Below are 18,552 nucleotides of genomic sequence, written 5' to 3' on the forward strand. Positions count from 1 at the left end.
TATTTCCAAATGTCTACGGGTTTGAAAATGGTTAACTCACAGCGCTTCAACAAATGAACGACACACACTAGTCATCGGTCTGGTCATGCTGCCAGCTTGCCCAGCAAGGGCTTTTTTAGCCACACAGCCCCAGAGGACCCTGCTGACAGCCAGTGACAGGCGCTGGGAAACAGCAAATGGTACGGTTTAAACACAGGTAGTTTAGTGGCCTGGGAGAGAGACGGACCTGAGCTCAGATCCTGCCTCTGCCACATTTCTCTCTAGGGGGATCGAACGGCCATCAGAACGGGCTTCCTCTCTGTCTGCAGTGTAAGAAGGGCACGTTCTATTATTTTCTTCCAGGTGCAGTCAGTTATGTTGATGGCATTTATTAAATAAACCATTTTTTACAACCTGAGAGGGAAAAAATTACTGTAACAAATAGGCTGTCTAGCTGCATGGACTGAAAGTTCCTCCAGCAGGAGGAGAAAACCTTTCAGGGAAAGGGTTTCTATTCAACTTTTATTCTGATACCCAGCTTTCATGTAAAAGCTCTTACCTTTATTAGTATATTTTCTGGTTTTACATCTCTGTGAAATATTCCATTTCTGCATTCAGTATAAAAGGAAAAATAGAATTACACTTCATTTATTCAAATTCTTGAATTTGAATGTTAACACATCTTATTAATTTCAGAGCTGTCAAATCTCCAAGAGCATACCTGTGAATGTGATCAAGGGACTTACATAACTGGTACATATAGTGCATAATTTTTTTTTCTGATAATGGGTATCTTCTCCCTGTATAATCAAGAAAATAGGCAAATATGGTTACTGATGGTACATATCCCCTTTTTTGAAATAAAAATAATCCATTTTTATTTAACGATGTATGAAAATCTAAGTTCCCCTGTAAAAAATAATCTGAAGTAGTCTTAGGAAATATATAGTGTACCTACAAAACATACCATTTAAAATTCCATAGACTGGCCAGGGGCGGTGGCTCACGCCTGTAATTCCAGCACTTTGGGACGCTGAGGTGGGTGGATCACGAGATTAGGAGTTTGAGACCAGCCTGGCCAACGTGGTGAAATCCCATGTCTACTAAAAATACAAAAATTAACCGGTGTGGTGGTGGGCGCCTCTAATCCCAGCTACTCGGGAGGCTGAGGCTGAAGAATTGCTTGAACCCAGGAGGCAGAGGTTGCAGCGAGCCGAGATCCCACCACTGGACTCTAGCCTGGGCAACAAGAGCGAAACTCCGGGGGGGAAAAATAAATCTGTATACTGGCATGATCTCATTTAAAATTACACAGCACATACATTTTTAATGGAAAATTCCTTTTTATTTTTCTTTTTGGCAGTTTATAGAAGTTTATTCTACATCCTCAACTATGTGTTAGTAGCACCATGTAATTTTTAGGATTGTTGTCAAATTTGGGGAAACTGCTAAGTTTCTTTCATATCTGAGTTATAAGATTTCATATTTCAAGTTTTCTATGGAGTGAATGCTCTTTAATTTGAATTGACTATACTCAGAGTATTCCTAGAAGACATCCCAAATGAGATGGCCGGCAATAACGTAACTATTAATACATGGAAGAGACTGCAAAGCATATAAATGTATCCCAGCCAACCCTTAACAAGATTCCAGACATGTCCACGGCTGTTTCACCGTTATGCTGAGGGGAAGTATGACGTAGGAGAGGTTAAAATAGAAGAGATGGCAGTCTTAACTTTGTGGTTGAAATACCTTATTTTTGCAAATTTAACAAAATATATAAACATGGTGAAGATACCGCAAGGGCCTTTTTTGGAAGGCACCCAGGCAAGTCAGCTCTATCAGCTGCCAGAGACTCTGCCTCGGCTCCTCTGTTCTAACATACGTGGTTTTTCTGAGTTTTGAAACAGGTAAAGCAGGTTTGGGAAATTGCCAGACAACTGAAAAATTAATAAACAATAAACATTACTGAAGAATGACAAAGAATTGTTGATAATTTTTTCCTTTTTAGTGGAAATGTAGTAATTGTACCTATTCATGGGACCCAGAGAGTGTTATTTTGATCCATACATACAATGTATAAGGATGAAATTGGGGCAATTAGCACGTGTGTCACCTCCAACATTGGCCACAGCTCTGTGAACATTCAGAGCGCGTGTGCTATGGTTTCAGTGGGAACAGCACTGAGCGATCGCCGCACAATAGCATGGTCTGACAGCCTCGGCCGGCCTTGGAGGCCTTCCAGGACGCTGTCCTTCAGCCTGCACTGATGATGAAAATGTTAGGAGTCACTCGTCAACCCAGTGTTACGCTAGGCTTTCCTGTTTATGTGGAGATGTCCACTTTAAAGGCGGATAGATCACAGTTCAATAAGCAGTTCAACTGCTTTCAGTCTCGGTCCACATGTCTTCTTTCACAGGAGAGGCCGTTTAGCGTGGCTGGCACAGTCCCCTGCAGCTGCCCTGTACTCAGCGCCTGGGCTGGCTGTGCCTTGGTGCCCGCAGCTTTCTACTGTGTTTGAAGACTTCATACCACACGCCCAGCATCACAGCTTACCCTTGTTCCAGAAGATGTCAATTTTACTTGATTTTAATTTTCAAAGTGTGTGTTTTAAGTTATTAAGTTTTAAATCTGCACAATGACCACGTTCACCTAACAGTTTGGAAATCCACTTCCTCCCTCCATAAGCACATATACCATTTGATACCTTTGGTCCTAAGTTTACAATTTCTTTTGAAAATTAAAATTATTCTTTTTCTCTGCTTAACAAGAATGTTTATAACATACAAATAATAGAAAGTAATTTACATTGTAAAATGTCTAGGTGCAATTAGCTTTTTCTTTTTTTTTCTTGAGATGGAGTCTCGCACTGTCATCCAGGCAGTAGTGCAGTGGTGCAATCTCCACCCACTGCAACCTCCACCTCTCAGGTTCAAGCAATTCTCCCGCCTCAGCCTCCCAAGTAGCTGGGATTACAGGCGCTCGCCACCACCACGCCTGGCTAATTTTTTTGTATTTTTAGTAGACATGGGGTTTCACTGTGTTGACCAGACTGGTCTTGAACTCCTGACCTCGTGATCTGCCCGCCTTGGCCTCCCAAAATGCTGGGATTACAGGTGTGAGCCACCACAATTAACTTTTTTGTGTAATACTATCACCTTTTTATTGTTTCACATGATTTATCAACAATTTTCCAGAATTAAAATCAAAAGAATCAAAAGTAAGAGCTTTATCAGCTTTCCCAAGCTTGAGGAATTCTGGAATCTTATTAAATTAATATCTGTAACAGATGAAAAGAAAGCAACTTTCCATCCTCCTTCACACATGCAGCAGGATGAAGCTGCTGGAAGTTCATCTCATCAGGTGCCCCTGGGTCCTGCGATCAAACCCAATCTCACTGCCCCTATGACTTACCCTGGCACTCAAGACCCCCTTCAACCAATTCCTCTCCTCCACAAGGGTTCTCACACTCCCATGAGTGGGCTGCTAAGACACAGATTGTCCCTCCCCATCTCCACCCACATTTCTGCTTCAGAAGATCTGCAGTGGGGCCCCACAGTCGCCTAACAAGAGCCCAGGTGCAGCAACTAGTCTTGGGTCCTTGCTTCAAGAACCATGCCCCACCACACCCTTCTTGTTTGTTTATCGAATACTCAGGTGAATTCCCTCATGGACTCTTCTCTGGTTGCTCCCAAAGCTCACCGGTACCTATATTCATGATGTTCCATCCCAGGAACGCCCTTTCCAGCCATGTCCACACATTCAAATCTTACTCGTATCATAAAATTGTCATTAGAGTCATCTGAACTTGAACTTGGGAAACGTGGAATCTTTTAGGAAAAGTCTAATCTATCCAATCTTCATAATCACCTAGAAGTCTTTTAAAAAGCAGATTTCAGCCGGGCGTGGTGGCTCAAGCCTGTAATCCCAGCACTTTGGGAGGCTGAGGAGGGTGGATCAAGAGGTCAGGAGATTGAGACCATCCTGGCCAACATGGTGAAACCCCGTCTCTACTAAAAATACAAAAAATTAGCTGGCCATGGTAGCAGGTGCCTGTAGTCCCATCTACTTGGGAGGCTGAGGCAGGAGAATGGCGTGAAACTGGGAGGCAAAGCTTGCAGTGAGCCAAGACTGTGCCACTGCACTCCAGCCTGGGCAACAGAGCCAGACTCTGTCTCAAAAACAAACAAACAAATAAAAAAGCAGATTTCAAGGCCTGAACCTAGATCTAATGGAGCCAGGAATCTGTGCTTCTCAGATGCCTTCAGTCCCAGGTAAGAGTCCTCTTCAGGTGCCCGCCCTTCCTTGCCTCCCTGGGTCTCCTCCTGGAAACTCCTTATTCACAGCCCTAGGGGTAGGGAGCCATTCCTGGTCCCGGGCCAGTAGGAGAGGTGTTACTGCTGGAGTGAGGTATCAGGGCAACAGTGTGTGCCCAGTGGTCTGAACAGCTGGAGACCACACCCTTGCAAAGGAAAGCGCTGCCCAGCCACTCTCCACAAACTTCTCCAGAACGAGATCCGAACTTTCTGGGCCCAAGACTGTATCTGGTTCCCATCAGATTCTTGTTTTCAAACAGTTTGAAACAAGTAAAATAGAGTACAATTAACAAGTCACTCAGAAGATTCTCATATGCCCCTTAGTGAATGTCAGCAGGCCCCAAAAGCTCTAGCTCTCCTGACCAAGGTAATTTTTATCAAATATTCTCATTAAGAAGCCTCCAAGGAATGTCATATATGATACTAGTAATTTTAAAAACTTAAGTGAACACAGTGATAAACCAAGGCATTCACTGTGACTCAGCACTAACTGAAGGAATACAGCTGCCACTGTGGCCTGCATCATGACAGCATCCCCAGCACACGCCCCTCCAGCGAGGGTGGAGAGAACTACAAACTAGCCACTCACTAAGGCAAATGAGTTTTTTTTTTTTTTTTTGGAGACAGGGTCTCACTCTGTTGCCCAGGCTGGAGTGCAGTGATACAATCAGCTCATTGCAGCCTCGACCTCCTGGGCTCAAGCCATCCTCCCACCTCAGCCTTCTGAGTACTTGGGTCTATAGGCATGCGCCACCGCACCGAGATAATTTTTTTTAAAAAATATTTTGTACAGACAGGGTCTCAGGCTAGTCTCAAACTCCTGTGCTCAAGCAATCCTCCCGCCCTGGCCTCCCAAAGTGTTGGGACTACACGTGTGAGCCACTGCACCTGGTCCTATCAATTTAACTTGAAACAGTTAAAAAAGAGAGTAGATTCCGAAAAAATCTTGTAAAAGAGTAGCTGCCTCTATAGTCAGATTATGACGGAAACTAAACCTCTTTTACAGTTTTTCCTTCATAAATTCCAAGACAGGCTTTCCTACTGCAGATGGCATGAGCCCAGAGCCGTTAAGCACATGCACCCAAATACACAAACTAGGATAGCTGGCGGGGTAGCCATTCTCTATTCACCCCAATTACTAACTCATGCCAAAGAAGAATCCAGAGACATTCTTCCAGAGAGAGTGGTAGGCAAAGGGCCTTCGCCATCCCTTCCCCAGGTTCCCACACCACTCTTGCCTTCATGGCACACCCACAGATTGACTTGCTCAGGACCTAGCCCAACCCCCATCTAACATGCCAGGCCTGAAAGTCCAAATGACATTCTTCATGCTGCCTTGCAGCTGAGAGTTTCAGATGTGACTTAGGCTCTGCCTAAATGGGAATACTTGGGAAAGACGTTTCAGGCCCAGGTTTGGGGCAGATGAGAGGAGAGAAGGCATCCATTCTGAGGGCACGGATCACAGATCCTGGCAGAAAAGGCTTGGTTCCAGCCCTGGTAGCTGCAGCAGCTTTATTCTGCAGAGCGTTGTCAGCAGCAGGGCCAGCAGCCTGATCATGGAGAGCAGTTGTGAGAAGCAACTTCCTATAGGCCAAGCCCGGAGTCTGCTTCTTCAGTCCTCCCAACAATTCTGGCAATCTATCCATATCACAGAGTAACCCCTCTTGAGTTAATCAGAGAATAGGGGAGACTGTTGTTTGCAACTAAAAGGGAGAATCAACACATCCACCTACAGCAAATTTATTCTTAAAACAGTAACTGGAGAATTCCTTCTAAAAAGGTGCTACTCAAAGCACAGTCCATGAGCTGATGACAGTTCAGGGACTGTTACTGGTCTAAGAGGAGATGACATAAATTAAGAACAACTGTTTAGAACTGTTTGTAGCAATCTGACATGCTGTGACATCTAAGCACACGATCACTTTTCTGGTAATTCATTTTTACTATATTTCACAAAAGTTCCCCCTGCAGTACATTAGAAATAAGACAACTGGTCTTCTGTGATCATTTTGGAAACACTGCTCTAAACACCAATTGAAAACCACCTCTCCCTTGCTTTAAAGCCCAATAACAGCTTCCCATTGAACTTAGAATGAAAATTCTTACCCTCGCCCTACCAGCCTCATTGGTGCCTGCCTACTCCATTTTCTGCAACTCTCCTCCATGTCCTCCAGCCACGTGGGCCTCTTCCCTCACGGTGGCCTCAGGACCTTTGCACTGGCTGTCCCTCTGCCTGAAGTACTCTATCCTCATCACTCCCTAACACATTGGCCTGTTTCATTCACTGACAGCACTTATCCCTATCTGGAATTCTTGATCATTTTGACTGATATTCTTGGTAATTTCTTCGTTTGTTTCCTGTCTGTCATCGAGTGTGAGCTCCACATGGGTGGGAACTGTGTCTGTTATGTTCCCCACCATGTCCCTGCCTCTGGAATAGCCCATGGCATGTCATTGCAAATGAGACATCCTCTCCTGCACCTGTCTAATTCTACCACTCCTCCAGGAAAGCCCTATTTTCCCAGCCCACACAATCTCTGCCTCATCTGACACCTGTTCAACAAAGAGAAAATTACCCCAGCAACTCCTTTTCTCGTATGATATCACTTTCATATAGTTTATGTGGACACTAGACTATATACTCTTTCAGACCGGGCGCAGTGGCTCACGCCTGTAATCCCAGCACTTTGGGAGGCTGAGGCGGGCAGATCATGAGGTCAGGAGTTTGAGATAGCCTGGCCAACATAGTGAAACCCCGTCTGTACTAAAAATACAAAAAGTTAGCCGGGCGTGGTGGCGGACATTCCAGCTACTCGGGAGGCTGGGGCAGGAGAACAGCTTGAACCCGGGAGGCGGAGGTTGCAGTGAGCTGAGATTGTGCCATTGCACTCCAGCCTGGGCAACAAAGTGAGACTCCATCTCAAAAAAAAATTACTCGGGCGTGGTGGCGGCGCCTGTAATCCCAGCTACTCGGGAGGCTGAGGCAGGAGAATGACTTGAACCTGGGAGGTGGAGCTTGCAGTGAGCCAAGATCGCGCCATTGCACTCCAGCCTGGGCGACAGAGTGAGACTCCGTCTCAAGAAAAAAAGAAAAAAAAGACTATATACCCTTTCAATATCAAAAACATGCATCTGACATCCTGCTTCTTTATCTTCCCAGTTCTTGCCAGACCTTGCACATTGCTGTAAAGTAGACAATTCAATAATGGCTGTGTGATTGTTCCCTTATTTCATTATTATCTCATTCTTTAGTCTTTCATAGTGCTCCCCAATATTCTAATAACCTGAGAGCAGCAATTTAAGTCATAAGAATTGCCATTCTGGTAGCAAAAGCCTTAGTGATTGTTTGAGTTTTCACTAAAGCAGCATCATCGTCAACAACCGTAAATAATTAGGTGCCCCTATTCTTTTAAGGCACTGAGCTGGGCCCAGAAATAGAGATCCAGGGCAGCAACAAAGCTTAATGGTTAGGATTTCAGAGTCAGGCTTGAGTTTAAGTCCCAGTTCTGCCATTTATTAACAACTTAATTTTGGATTATTACTTAATCCTTCAAGCTTCAATTTCCTCATCTGTAAAATGGGAAAAATAATAGTGCCAACCACATAGGGTTGTCATGAGGCAGTATGTGTGACGGTTAAGAACATGCACTCTAGGATCAGGTTATCTAGGTTCAGCCCCAGTTCTACCACTTACTAGGTATGTAAACTTGGACAACTAACTTATCTCCCCATGCCTCAATGTCCTCATGTTTCAAATAAGGATAATAACAGTATCTGGGCCACGTGGGATGGCTCACGCTTGTAATCCCAGCACTTTGAGAGGCCAAGGCGGGTGGATAACAAGGTCAAGAGATCGAGACCATCCTGGCCAACATGGTGAAACCCGTCTCTACTAAAAATACAAACATTAGCTGGGCGCGGTGGCTCACGCCTGTAATCCCAGCACTTTGAGAGGCCCAGGTGGGCAGATCACCTGAGGTCAGGAGTTCAAGACCAGCCTGACCAACACAGAGAAACCCCGTCTCTACTAAAAATACAAAAGTAGCCGGAGTGGTGGCGCATGCCTGTATTCCCAGCTACTCAGGAGGCTGAGGCAGGAGAATCGCTTGAACCCGGGAGGCGGAGGTTGTGGTGAGCCAAGATCGCGCCATTGCACCCCAGCCTGGGCAAAAAGAGCAAAACTCCATCTCAAAAAAAAAAAAAAAAATTAGCTGGGTGTGGTGGCGTGCTCCTGTAGTACCAGCTACTTGGGAGGCTGAGGCAGGAGAACTGCTTGAACCCAGGAGGCGGAGGTTGCAGTGAGCCAAAATCATGCCACTGCACTCCAGCCTGGCGACAGAGTGAGACTCCATCTTAAAAAAATAAAAAATTACAGTATCTGCCTGACAGGGTTGTTGGAAGGTTAAAATGAGTTAATTCCTATAAAGTATTAAGAATAGTGCCTGGCCATATGGATACCATTCATGAACTGTTAGCTATTATCACTATATTTCATCAATTCTAGGATAGGCTTTTTTTTTTTCAAATTTTACTAACTCTAAAATCAGGATGTATATTTCAATATTTACTACCCTACAAGCACTATTAGCCATTCTCCTTACATTTTAACATCTCTGAACCTAGGATGCTCCATATTGCTCACAGCATCTTAGAGTCAGTGCGCTGAACACGCTGCCTGGCCTATGGAAGACACTCAATATTTACATAACGAATGGAAGTCTACTGATCTACAGAGGTCTGTTTTCTACAATCGCTGTAGATAGATACTGAAAGAAATAGATTCAATTTCTTCAGTTATGTAATTCCTCTACTACTGAAAATAAATATATCCTAAAAATATATATATTCTAAGGCTGGGCGCAGTGGCTCATGCCTGTAATCCCAGCATTTTGGGAGGCCGAGGCAGGCAGATCATGAGGTCAAGGCAATTGAGACCATCCTGGCTAACACGGTGAAACCCTGTCTCTACTAAAAATACAAAAAAGTTGGCTGGGTGCGGTGGCTCACACCTGTAATCCCAGCACTTTGGGAGGCCAAGACGGGCGGATCATGAGGTCAAGAGATCGAGATCATCCTGGCCAACATGGTGAAACCCCGTCTCTTCTAAAAATACAAAAAATTAGCTGGGCATGGTGGTGCAGGCCTGTAGTCCCAGCTACTTGAGAGGCTGAGGCAGGAGAATTGCTTGAACCTGGGATGGGAGGTAGAGGTTGCAGTGAGCCGAGAACGCGCCACTGCACTCCAGCCTGGTAACGCAGCAAGACTCCACCTTAAAAAAAAAAAAAAAAAATTAGCCAGGCATAGTAGCACATGCCTGTAGTCCAGCTACTTGGGAGACTGAGGCAGGAGAATCACTTGAACCTGGGAGGCGGAGGTTGCAGTGAGTTGAGATCGCACCACTGGGAGAGCAAGACTCCATCTCAAAAATATATATATATATGTGTGTGTGTGTGTATATATATATATATATATTCTAAACAATGCTTTCTCAAGCGTCTAAACACACAGTGACTTGCCAAAAATTCTCCCTTCTTGTTGAGTTTTGTTTTTATTTTTTCTTGAGATGGAGTCTCACTGTGATGTCCAGGCTGGAGTGCAGTGGCGTGATCTCGGCTCACTGCAACTTCTGTTTCCCAGGTTCAAGCTATTCTCCTACCTCAGTCCCAAGTAGCTGGGACTACAGGAACATGCCACCACGCCCGGCTAATTTTTGTTGTATTTTTAGCAGAGACAAGGTTTCACTGTATTGGCCAGGCTGGTCTCGAACTCCTGACCTCAAGTGATCCACCTGCCTTGGCCTCCCAAAGTGCTAGGATTACAGGCATAAGTCACCACACTGGCCTTTATTTTTATTTTTTGAGACAGAGTCTCACTCTGTCACCCAGGTTGGAGTGCAGTGGAACGATCTCGGGTCACTGCAACCTCCGCCTCCCAAGTTCAAGTGATTCTCCTGCCTCAGCCTCCTGAGTAGCTGGGACTACAGGCAGATACACACCACTATTCCTGGCTAATTTTTTTTGTGTATTTTTTTAGCAGAGACAGGGTTTCACCTTGTTAGTCAGGCTGGTCTTGAACTCCTGACCTCAAGTGATCCACCCGCAGTGGCCTCCCTCCTAAAGAGCTAGGATTATAGGCATGAGCCACTGTGCCCAGCTTTATATACATCAACTTTTATGGATGTAGAAAAACTTGGCTACTTATGCTATTTATTTTGCTAGTAATTTACTATCACACACATATTTTAAGTCACATATAAAATACATGAATATTGATATAGTGCTTTTTTCCACTACCCAATTTCATAAAAACAATTTTATTTGAACTCTTCATATATATCTTCAACATCAGTGTCTTCTTCTTCACAAAAATAGTTTATCGATCTAAAAAGTTTCCATAGCACATCATCTTCAGTGTGGCCCAAATTGTGAGCTAATATACCATCTAAATCATCTATGACGCTGTCACTAAAATTCTTTTCCAAGTCATAAGTAGTCACTCATGTGACAATAGGACAGTTGTTTTTTTTTTTTTTTTTTTTTTTTTTGAGACGGAGTCTCGCTCTGTCGCCCAGGCTGGAGTGCAGTGGCCGGATCTCAGCTCACTGCAAGCTCCGCCTCCCGGGTTCACGCCATTCTCCGGCCTCAGCCTCCCGAGTAGCTGGGACTACAGGCGCCCGCCACCTCGCCCGGCTAGTTTTTTGTATTTCTTAATAGAGACGGGGTTTCACCGTGTTAGCCAGGATGGTTTCGATCTCCTGACCTCGTGATCCGCCCGTCTCGGCCTCCCAAAGTGCTGGGATTACAGGCTTGAGCCACCGCGCCCGGCCAACACAGTTGTTTTTTATTTGTCCTCTAGGTATAACGTGATTTGAAAAATCCAACACTTGCTGTATTGCTTTCTTAGTGAGATATACAAGGTTCATTTGTCCTGACATCAAACACAACCATGAGGTCAGACCCCCAGGAACAATTTGCTCAATGAGGGCCAGCAGGCTCTCCTTTTCTCCTGTTGCCCTCAGGGGACCTCTGTAAGTATCTGAAACCAGCCCTGACTGAGGTCACCTCAGGCAAACATGCTGTCTTCAACGGTGCTTTATTGTTCAGAAGAAAGGAAATGAATGAGCATCATGGAAAATGGCAGGAGCTTCCCTCACATGCAGGCGACTATTCTGGAGGGAAAGCTTTGCCTGAAGAGGCATGGAACAGAATGTCGAGCAACAGCAGATCTGGGGAGCTGAGAGGCCCCCTGAGCCAGCGGGCCTGTGGCACACATGCCCATGGCGGGGCTGGCTGCGGCGCTCTGCAGCAGAGCTGCCCCTGCTGCCTCCCGCCACCCTCCCCCAGATCACATGGGCACCCAGAGGGCCTGGGACTTCCTTTCTTGTTTGCAGTCATGTTCTGAGTAGACGAGCCGTCAGGAAAATGCCTTCCCATGAGTGAAGTGGCACTGTACTGTGTATTATATATAACTACGGCACTATGATGACTAATGATGTTGAGAACAACTAAGCATATGTATGAATTAGAAGCCTTAAAAGAGGATCTTAGGTTAGCTTTCAAATTATTCCACGTACCTCGTATTAGCTCATAAATATTCATGTCCATAAGTTCACATATTAGTGCAAGAGAACCAGATTTTCTGTCACTGAAGAAGAAAGCAAGTTTTTAAAATAAATTTTCTGGCCTTAATCAGAAAATACAATCCAATATTTAATCCATTTGTAAACATTTCTAGTAAACATAAGGCACTCCCACATCAAATACTACAGTGTAATTGCTGAAACAGTAAAGGTTCTGATTTCAAATCAGTATTTCAGGTAAAATTAATTAAAAATACTAGCAAAACCCAACTTTGAACAAAATTCTAAAAGTCGAAAATATATATGTCTTGAAAATACATAATTAACTATCAGTAGAAAGAAGAAAAAGGCTGGGGAGTTGGGTAAGCAAAACAATGAAAGAGGCCAGGTGTGGTGGCTCACTCCTGTAATCCCAGCACTTTGGGAGGCCGAGGTGGTGGATCACTTCAGGTTAGGAGTTTGAGGCCAGCCTGGCCAACATGGTGAAACCCCATCCCTACTAAAAATACAAAAGCTGGGTGTGGTGGCGGGCGCCTGTAGTCCCAGCTGCTCGGGAGGCTGAGGGAGGAGAATAGCTTAAACCCAGGAGGTGGAGGTTGCAGTGAGCCAAGATCACACCACTGTACTCCAGCCTGGGCAAAAGAGTGAGACCCTGTCTCAAAAAAAAAAAAAAAAAAAAAGAAAAGAAAAGAAATTAATTCGTGCTCTGTGACTGCAAATTAAATTTTAATTTAGCTAAATTCCTTCCATGTAATTGGGATAAATCACAATGGGAGAGTAACAACCAAAAACCAGTCAGGGGAAAAAGAGAAAAACGAGTCACATCACAAGTGTGTGGTATCAGTGCTGACACAGAATGGGGACAGAGACTGCTGGCTGAGCCACCAACTTCTCCTGAGTACAAGCAGGCCTTTAAAGGGTTCCCAGAGTCCTTAGCGGGAGCCTGTATCACCCCAGACCCTACTCTGGGTGCCTCCAATCTGGCAGAAAGGGGTCTTGGTTGTTAGGAGGCCCACATGAGATTCTGGACAGAGTGCTGTAGAAAGTGTGTGGGAAGTGCATGACGTGCATGCAGTGTTGACACTATGACATACTAACTGCAGTCTCTGGACCTGGCCCAAATTGACTTCTAAGAACGCTACAGGCCAGGAAGTCACACAGTTATAACAAGACATTTCATTTTGAGTTTAAAACTGTTCCATTCTCTGATTAAAATCTACTAGACTTTAACTGGCAGTGGAGTTTAACTGGAGTTCCTTGGTCGATCTTACAGGCCAGTCTCCCTCCGGAGCCACAGCGAAGCTTCTACACCGAGGGGCACCCTCTCAGAGTGGCGGTGCCATTCTAGCCCACAGCAAAGAAGGTCCCCAAATCCTGTAGTCTGACTCCCTGGCCCAGTGAGGTCTGTAAGCACAGCACAGAGTTGCCAGGAAGAAGGCCTTCCAGGCTCAGGCAGGCACTGAGGGACAAGCTGTGCTCTCCCTTCTTTTTTTTTTTTTTTTTTTTTTTTTTTTGAGACGGAGTCTCGCTCTGTCACCCAGGCTGGAGTGCGGTGGCCGGATCTCAGCTCACTGCAAGCTCCGCCTCCCGGGTTCACGCCATTCTCCTGCCTCAGCCTCCCGAGTAGCTGGGACTACAGGCGCCCGCCACCTCGCCCGGCTAGTTTTTTGTATTTTTTAGTAGAGACGGGGTTTCACCGTGTTAGCCAGGATGGTCTCGATCTCCTGACCTCGTGATCCGCCCATCTCGGCCTCCCAAAGTGCTGGGATTACAGGCGTGAGCCACCGCGCCCGGCCTGCTCTGCCTTCTTGATTGATAGATAAGCCTTATGGAAACTACTCTATAATTAGAACAGAAATGAAAAATCCCCAGAAATGTTATCAATTTACAGTAAGAAAGGCTACAGGAGACTGTTCAGAAATGGCAACTGGCAGGGACAGAGTGAGAATGTACAATCCCTGAAATAACACAACAGTGCTTTCCCAATAGGTCAAAATTCACACTCAAGACCTCAGCAGCCTAACTGAGCTCCAGGAGATGAACTGTTTGCATGACGGATGCTTTTATGATGTGGAGTCACCTAAATGAAGGCATTCCCACATTAAGAATCAGATGCTGGCCGGGCGCAGTGGCTCATGTCTGTAATCCCAGCATTTTGGGAGGCCAAGATGGGTGGATCACCTGAGGTCAGGAGTTTGACACCAACCTGGCCAACATGATGAAACCCCGTCTCTACTAAAAATACAAAAATTAGCCGGGCGTGGTGGCGGGCGCCTGTGATCCCAGCTACTCAGGAGGCTGAGGCAGGAGATGGCTTGAACCTGGGAGGTGGAGTTTGTTGTGAGCCGAGATTGCGCCACTGCACTCCAGCCTGGGTGACAGAGACAGACTCCTTCTCAAAAAAATTTTAAAAAAAGAATCAGATGCACATTTTTCCAAATAAAAATGTGATATAAGATGAAGTAAAAATGGTTACTCTCTGAGCTACGAAGCAAATATTCAAAATGTCTACCATGGTTTTCTTCCTTAAAAAAAGATTATTTTCATCAAATTTAGATAACTTTTCAAGCTCCAAATATACTTACAAAACCACTTCATGCAACGTAAGAATGTTTGGGTGCGGATTCAGGCGCCTCAGTGCTTGGATCTCTCGTAGGTTGTTGACTTGCTCAATACTATCATGTAGGTAAAAATGGATAGCTCATTTACAGTTTAGGTCAACTTCAAAATTAGAGTTACTTATTATCCAGGATCACCATTTTAAAACTCACAAATATTTCAAGCAAATTAATCAGCTTTTATATCTCCCATTAGAAGCTAAAGTTAAGCTATACCTCACTGCTGCATTAAAAAATCAAGGTTCTTATAGCTAGAACATATGTTAAAATTTTTCCCATCTAAGATCCTGAAAGAATACTTGGTAGTTTATTTTACAGATTAACAAACATAAAAACAGACATTAAAACTTATGATTAAATTTATTAGTAAGATTAATAATTAAGATTTAGTCTTCAGTTTATAGATACACTATCTGAAAATGAGCATTTCAAAGTTCCAAGAAAAGATCAATCCCTCTTTTTTTTGAGACAAAGCCTCACTGTCATCCAGGCTGGAGTGCAATGGTGCAATCATGTCTCACTGGAGGCTCAGGTGATCCTCCCACTTTAGCTTCCTGAGTAGCTGGGACCACAGGTGCATCCCACTACGCCCTCTCAAACTCCCAGGCTCAAATGATCTGCCCGCCTCAGCCACCCAAAGTACTGTGATTACAAGCCAGAGCCGCTGTGCCCGGCCTCTTTCTTATCTTTAATGATGCTGTACTCTTTTCAATTGCTTTTTTTTTTTTTTTTTGAAACGGAGTTTCCCTCTTGTTGCCCAGGCTGGAGTGCAGTGGCGCGATCTTGGCTCACCGCGACCGCCGCCTCCCGGGTTCAAGCAATTCTCCTGCCTCAGCCTCCTGAGTAGCTGGGATTACAGGTGCCTGCCACCATGCCCGGCTAATTTTTGTATTTTTAGTAGAAATGGAGTTCACCATGTTGGCCAGGCTGGTCTCAAACTCCCGGCCTCAGGTGATCTACCCACCTTGGCCTCCCAGAGTGCTGGGATTACAAGTGTGAGCCACCACACCCGGCCCTCTTTTCCATTTCATTCACCTGGTGACAAGCACTCTCTGGGCAGGTGTGTCTTATTGCAGGCTCTTCTTTATGAAGACCGCTCTGCCAATACAAATCATGTCAATACAGTGCAATCAGGTCCAAGGCCTGAGGCTGGCTGTCACTGCCCTCTAGACAGACCTCTTTTGAGAATGCCACTTCACCACAGTAGGCCTATGGGGTCACACCTAATTGAATAATTCAATTCACCAGAAACTGTCATCTCAGGCTCCAAAAGGAACTAATTGTGGGACTACTTTTTCAATTGGCAAATTCTGTTCTATCAACTTTTAACATATAGTGGAAAGCTCAACATTTTGTTTGGTTATTTGAAGAGTAGTTTTACCCAGCAGTATAGGTGTAGTTTTAAATCAATATGGCTGAGGCTGGGTGTGGTCGCTCACGCCTGTAATCCCAGCACTTTGGGAGTCCAAGGTGGGTGGATCACCTGAGGTCAGGAGTTCCAGACCAGCCTGGCCAACATGGTAAAACCCCGTCTCTACTAAAAATACAAAAATTAGCTGGGCACAGTGGCATGTGCCTGTAATCTCAGTCACTTGGGAGGCTGAGGCAGGAGAATGGCTTGAACCCAGGAGGTGGAGGTTGCAGTAAGCCAAGATTGTGCCATTGCATTCTAGCCTGCCCAACAGAGTGAGACTCGATCTCAAATAAATAAATAAATAAATAAATAAATAAGTCTGAATATTTTAAGTCACTCTCATGTTAGCCAACAAATAGAAACCTGATTTTTTTTTTTTTTTTGAGACGGAGTCTCACGCTGTTGCCCAGGCTGGAGTGCAGTGGCGCGATCTTGGCTCACTGCAAGCTCCGCCTCCTGGGTTCACACCATTCTCCTGCCTCAGCCTCCTGAGTAGCTAGGACTACAGGCGCCCGCCACCGCGCCCGGCTAATTTTTTGTATTTTTAGTAGAGACAGGGTTTCACTGTGGTCTCGATCTCCTGACCTTGTGATCCGCCTGCCTTGGCCTCCCAAAGTGCTGGGATTACAGGCGTGAGCCACCGCGCCCGGCAGAAACCTGATATTTAAGAAAAGCCTGAAAACAGAATAGCCTGAAGAGTCTAAGAATATTTCAGACTAAAAGTTCTAGCCCTCATTTTCATTACTATCCTGTATTTCCTCCCTCACATCCAAGTTGGTATTCAAAATGTTAACAACTCGCACCCCAGATCCACAACCAATCAGAAAAGACACAGCTGACCATGCTGGAGCCAGATCCTCAAGGTGGCCAGAACTAGGGAGTGCTGAACAAGGGGGCCAGGTGACACTCAGGAGTGTCAAGACAGCAGCTATTTACCAATGAATACAAATCATTCAATATTCTACAACACACAGAACAGAAAAAAAATAATAATTCCAGGCCAAAATGCCAACAGTGTTGAGACAGAGAAATCCTGCTTCAGGTGGAAAGAGCTAACAAGCTAGCAATAGTTCCAATTTTTGAACACCCAATCCGAAAAACTTAGGTTTTAGAACTGGGCAGCCAAACAGCCATACTATTTAGACAAATATCCACTCTTCTCATCTGTAATAGGAAAATCAGTTATCACACCCCAAAACATATTTTGCTTACTGGAGACAGGATTCTTTCATATCTCCACAGGCATTCACTGAGAAATAATGAACTAAGACAAACATTTAGAAAGGCACATTTTCCTGGATATTGCTAGATACCGGGATCTAGCAATTGTTCAAATAACAGTGATTAATAAAATTCAAATCAACTCTGTCCCCTCTATTAAAATCATGAAAAAAAAAATCTAAAAAAACCTGGAAGTAACTACTTTTCTTTGCCTTGCAGTTGCTTTGAATTTTGTGCTTAGGTGACATTCAGTTTGTTTTTGTTTATTGTTCTCTTGGAAACAAAATATCACAGAATTGAACGTAAGAGGAATGCAGGCAGTCTTTGCTCCAAAAAGAACCAGACGACGGCCGGGCGCGGTGGCTCACGCCTGTAATCCCAGCACTTTGGGAGGCCGAGACGGGCGGATCACGAGGTCAGGAGATCGAGACCATCTGGCTAACACGGTGAAATCCCGTCTCTACTAAAAATACAAAAAACTAGCCGGGCGAGGTGGCGGGCGCCTGCAGTCCCAGCTACTCGGGAGGCTGAGGCAGGAGAATGGCGTGAACCCGGGAGGCGGAGCTTGCAGTGAGCCGAGATCGCGCCACCGCACTCCAGCCTGGGCAACTGAGCAAGACTCTATCTCCAAAAAAAAAAAAAAAACCACAAGAACCAGATGACGTTTACCATAAGTGGAATCTACAAATGGAACAAATTATGATCACCAGGACTCAGACTTCTAAAAAAAATTTAAAGATCGGCCAGGCTCATTAGCTCACACCTGTAATCCCAGCACTTTGGGAGGCCGAGGCGGGCAGATCACGAGGTCAGGAGATCGAGACTATCCTGGCTAACACGGTGAAACCCCACCTCTACTAAAAAATACAAAAAATTAGCTGGCTGTGGAGGTGGGCGCCTGTAGTCCCAGCTACAGGAGAATAGCATAAACCCAGGAGGCTGAGCTTGCACTGAACTGAGATCACGCCACTGCACTCCAGCCTGGGTGACAGAGCGAGACTCCATCTCAAAAAAAAAAAAAAATTTAAAGATCAATTATGAAATTTCTTTTTTTTATTTTTTTTAGACGGAGTCTCGCTCTGTCGCCCAGGCTGGAAATGCAGTGGCCGGATCTCAGCTCACTGCAAGCTCCGCCTCCCGGGTTCATTCTCCTGCCTCAGCCTCCCGAGTAGCTGGGACTACAGGCGCTCGCCACCTCGCCCGGCTAGTTTTTTGTATTTTTTTAGTAGAGACGGGGTTTCACCGTGTCAGCCAGGATGGTCTCGATCTCCTGACCTCGTGATTCGCCCGTCTCGGCCTCCCAAAGTGCTGGGATTACAGGCTTGAGCCACCGCGTCCGGCCAATTATGAAATTTCAACATTTCATTTTATTGGATGAATTTTATGGAAAATAAGTTTATCTAACCATTACAATCTACATGAAGA

General features: G+C 45.1%; 1 protein-coding gene and 1 long non-coding RNA gene across 16 annotated transcripts in view; both read right to left on the bottom strand.

Annotated features, from left to right (window-relative positions):
- Positions 1–18,552, bottom strand: part of MOK (MOK protein kinase) — an 85,422-nt gene that overhangs the window by 31,834 nt on the left and 35,036 nt on the right. For 8 of the 15 annotated variants that reach the window (XM_077941765.1, XM_077941764.1, XM_077941763.1 and 5 more), the window contains 4 exons: positions 14,460–14,549; positions 11,869–11,939; positions 701–779; positions 539–587 (listed from right to left, as the gene is read on the bottom strand). In XM_077941765.1, coding sequence (XP_077797891.1) covers positions 539–587; positions 701–779; positions 11,869–11,939; positions 14,460–14,549 — 289 coding nt within the window. Of the gene's footprint in view, positions 1–226; positions 394–538; positions 588–700; positions 780–11,868; positions 11,940–14,459; positions 14,550–18,552 lie in introns of all 15 variants that reach the window. The other 7 variants (XM_077941768.1, XM_028851859.2, XM_077941767.1 and 4 more) reach the window with 3 other exon arrangements.
- LOC144330417 (uncharacterized) lies at positions 1,321–6,382 on the bottom strand. The gene is made up of 3 exons (XR_013396577.1): positions 5,300–6,382; positions 3,994–4,812; positions 1,321–3,017 (listed from the first exon to the last, which is right to left on the bottom strand). It is a non-coding gene; the product is annotated as an uncharacterized LOC144330417 (long non-coding RNA).

Source organism: Macaca mulatta, chromosome 7 (genome assembly GCF_049350105.2).
Source record: "Macaca mulatta isolate MMU2019108-1 chromosome 7, T2T-MMU8v2.0, whole genome shotgun sequence".
Classification (NCBI taxonomy): Eukaryota; Metazoa; Chordata; class Mammalia; order Primates; family Cercopithecidae; genus Macaca; species Macaca mulatta.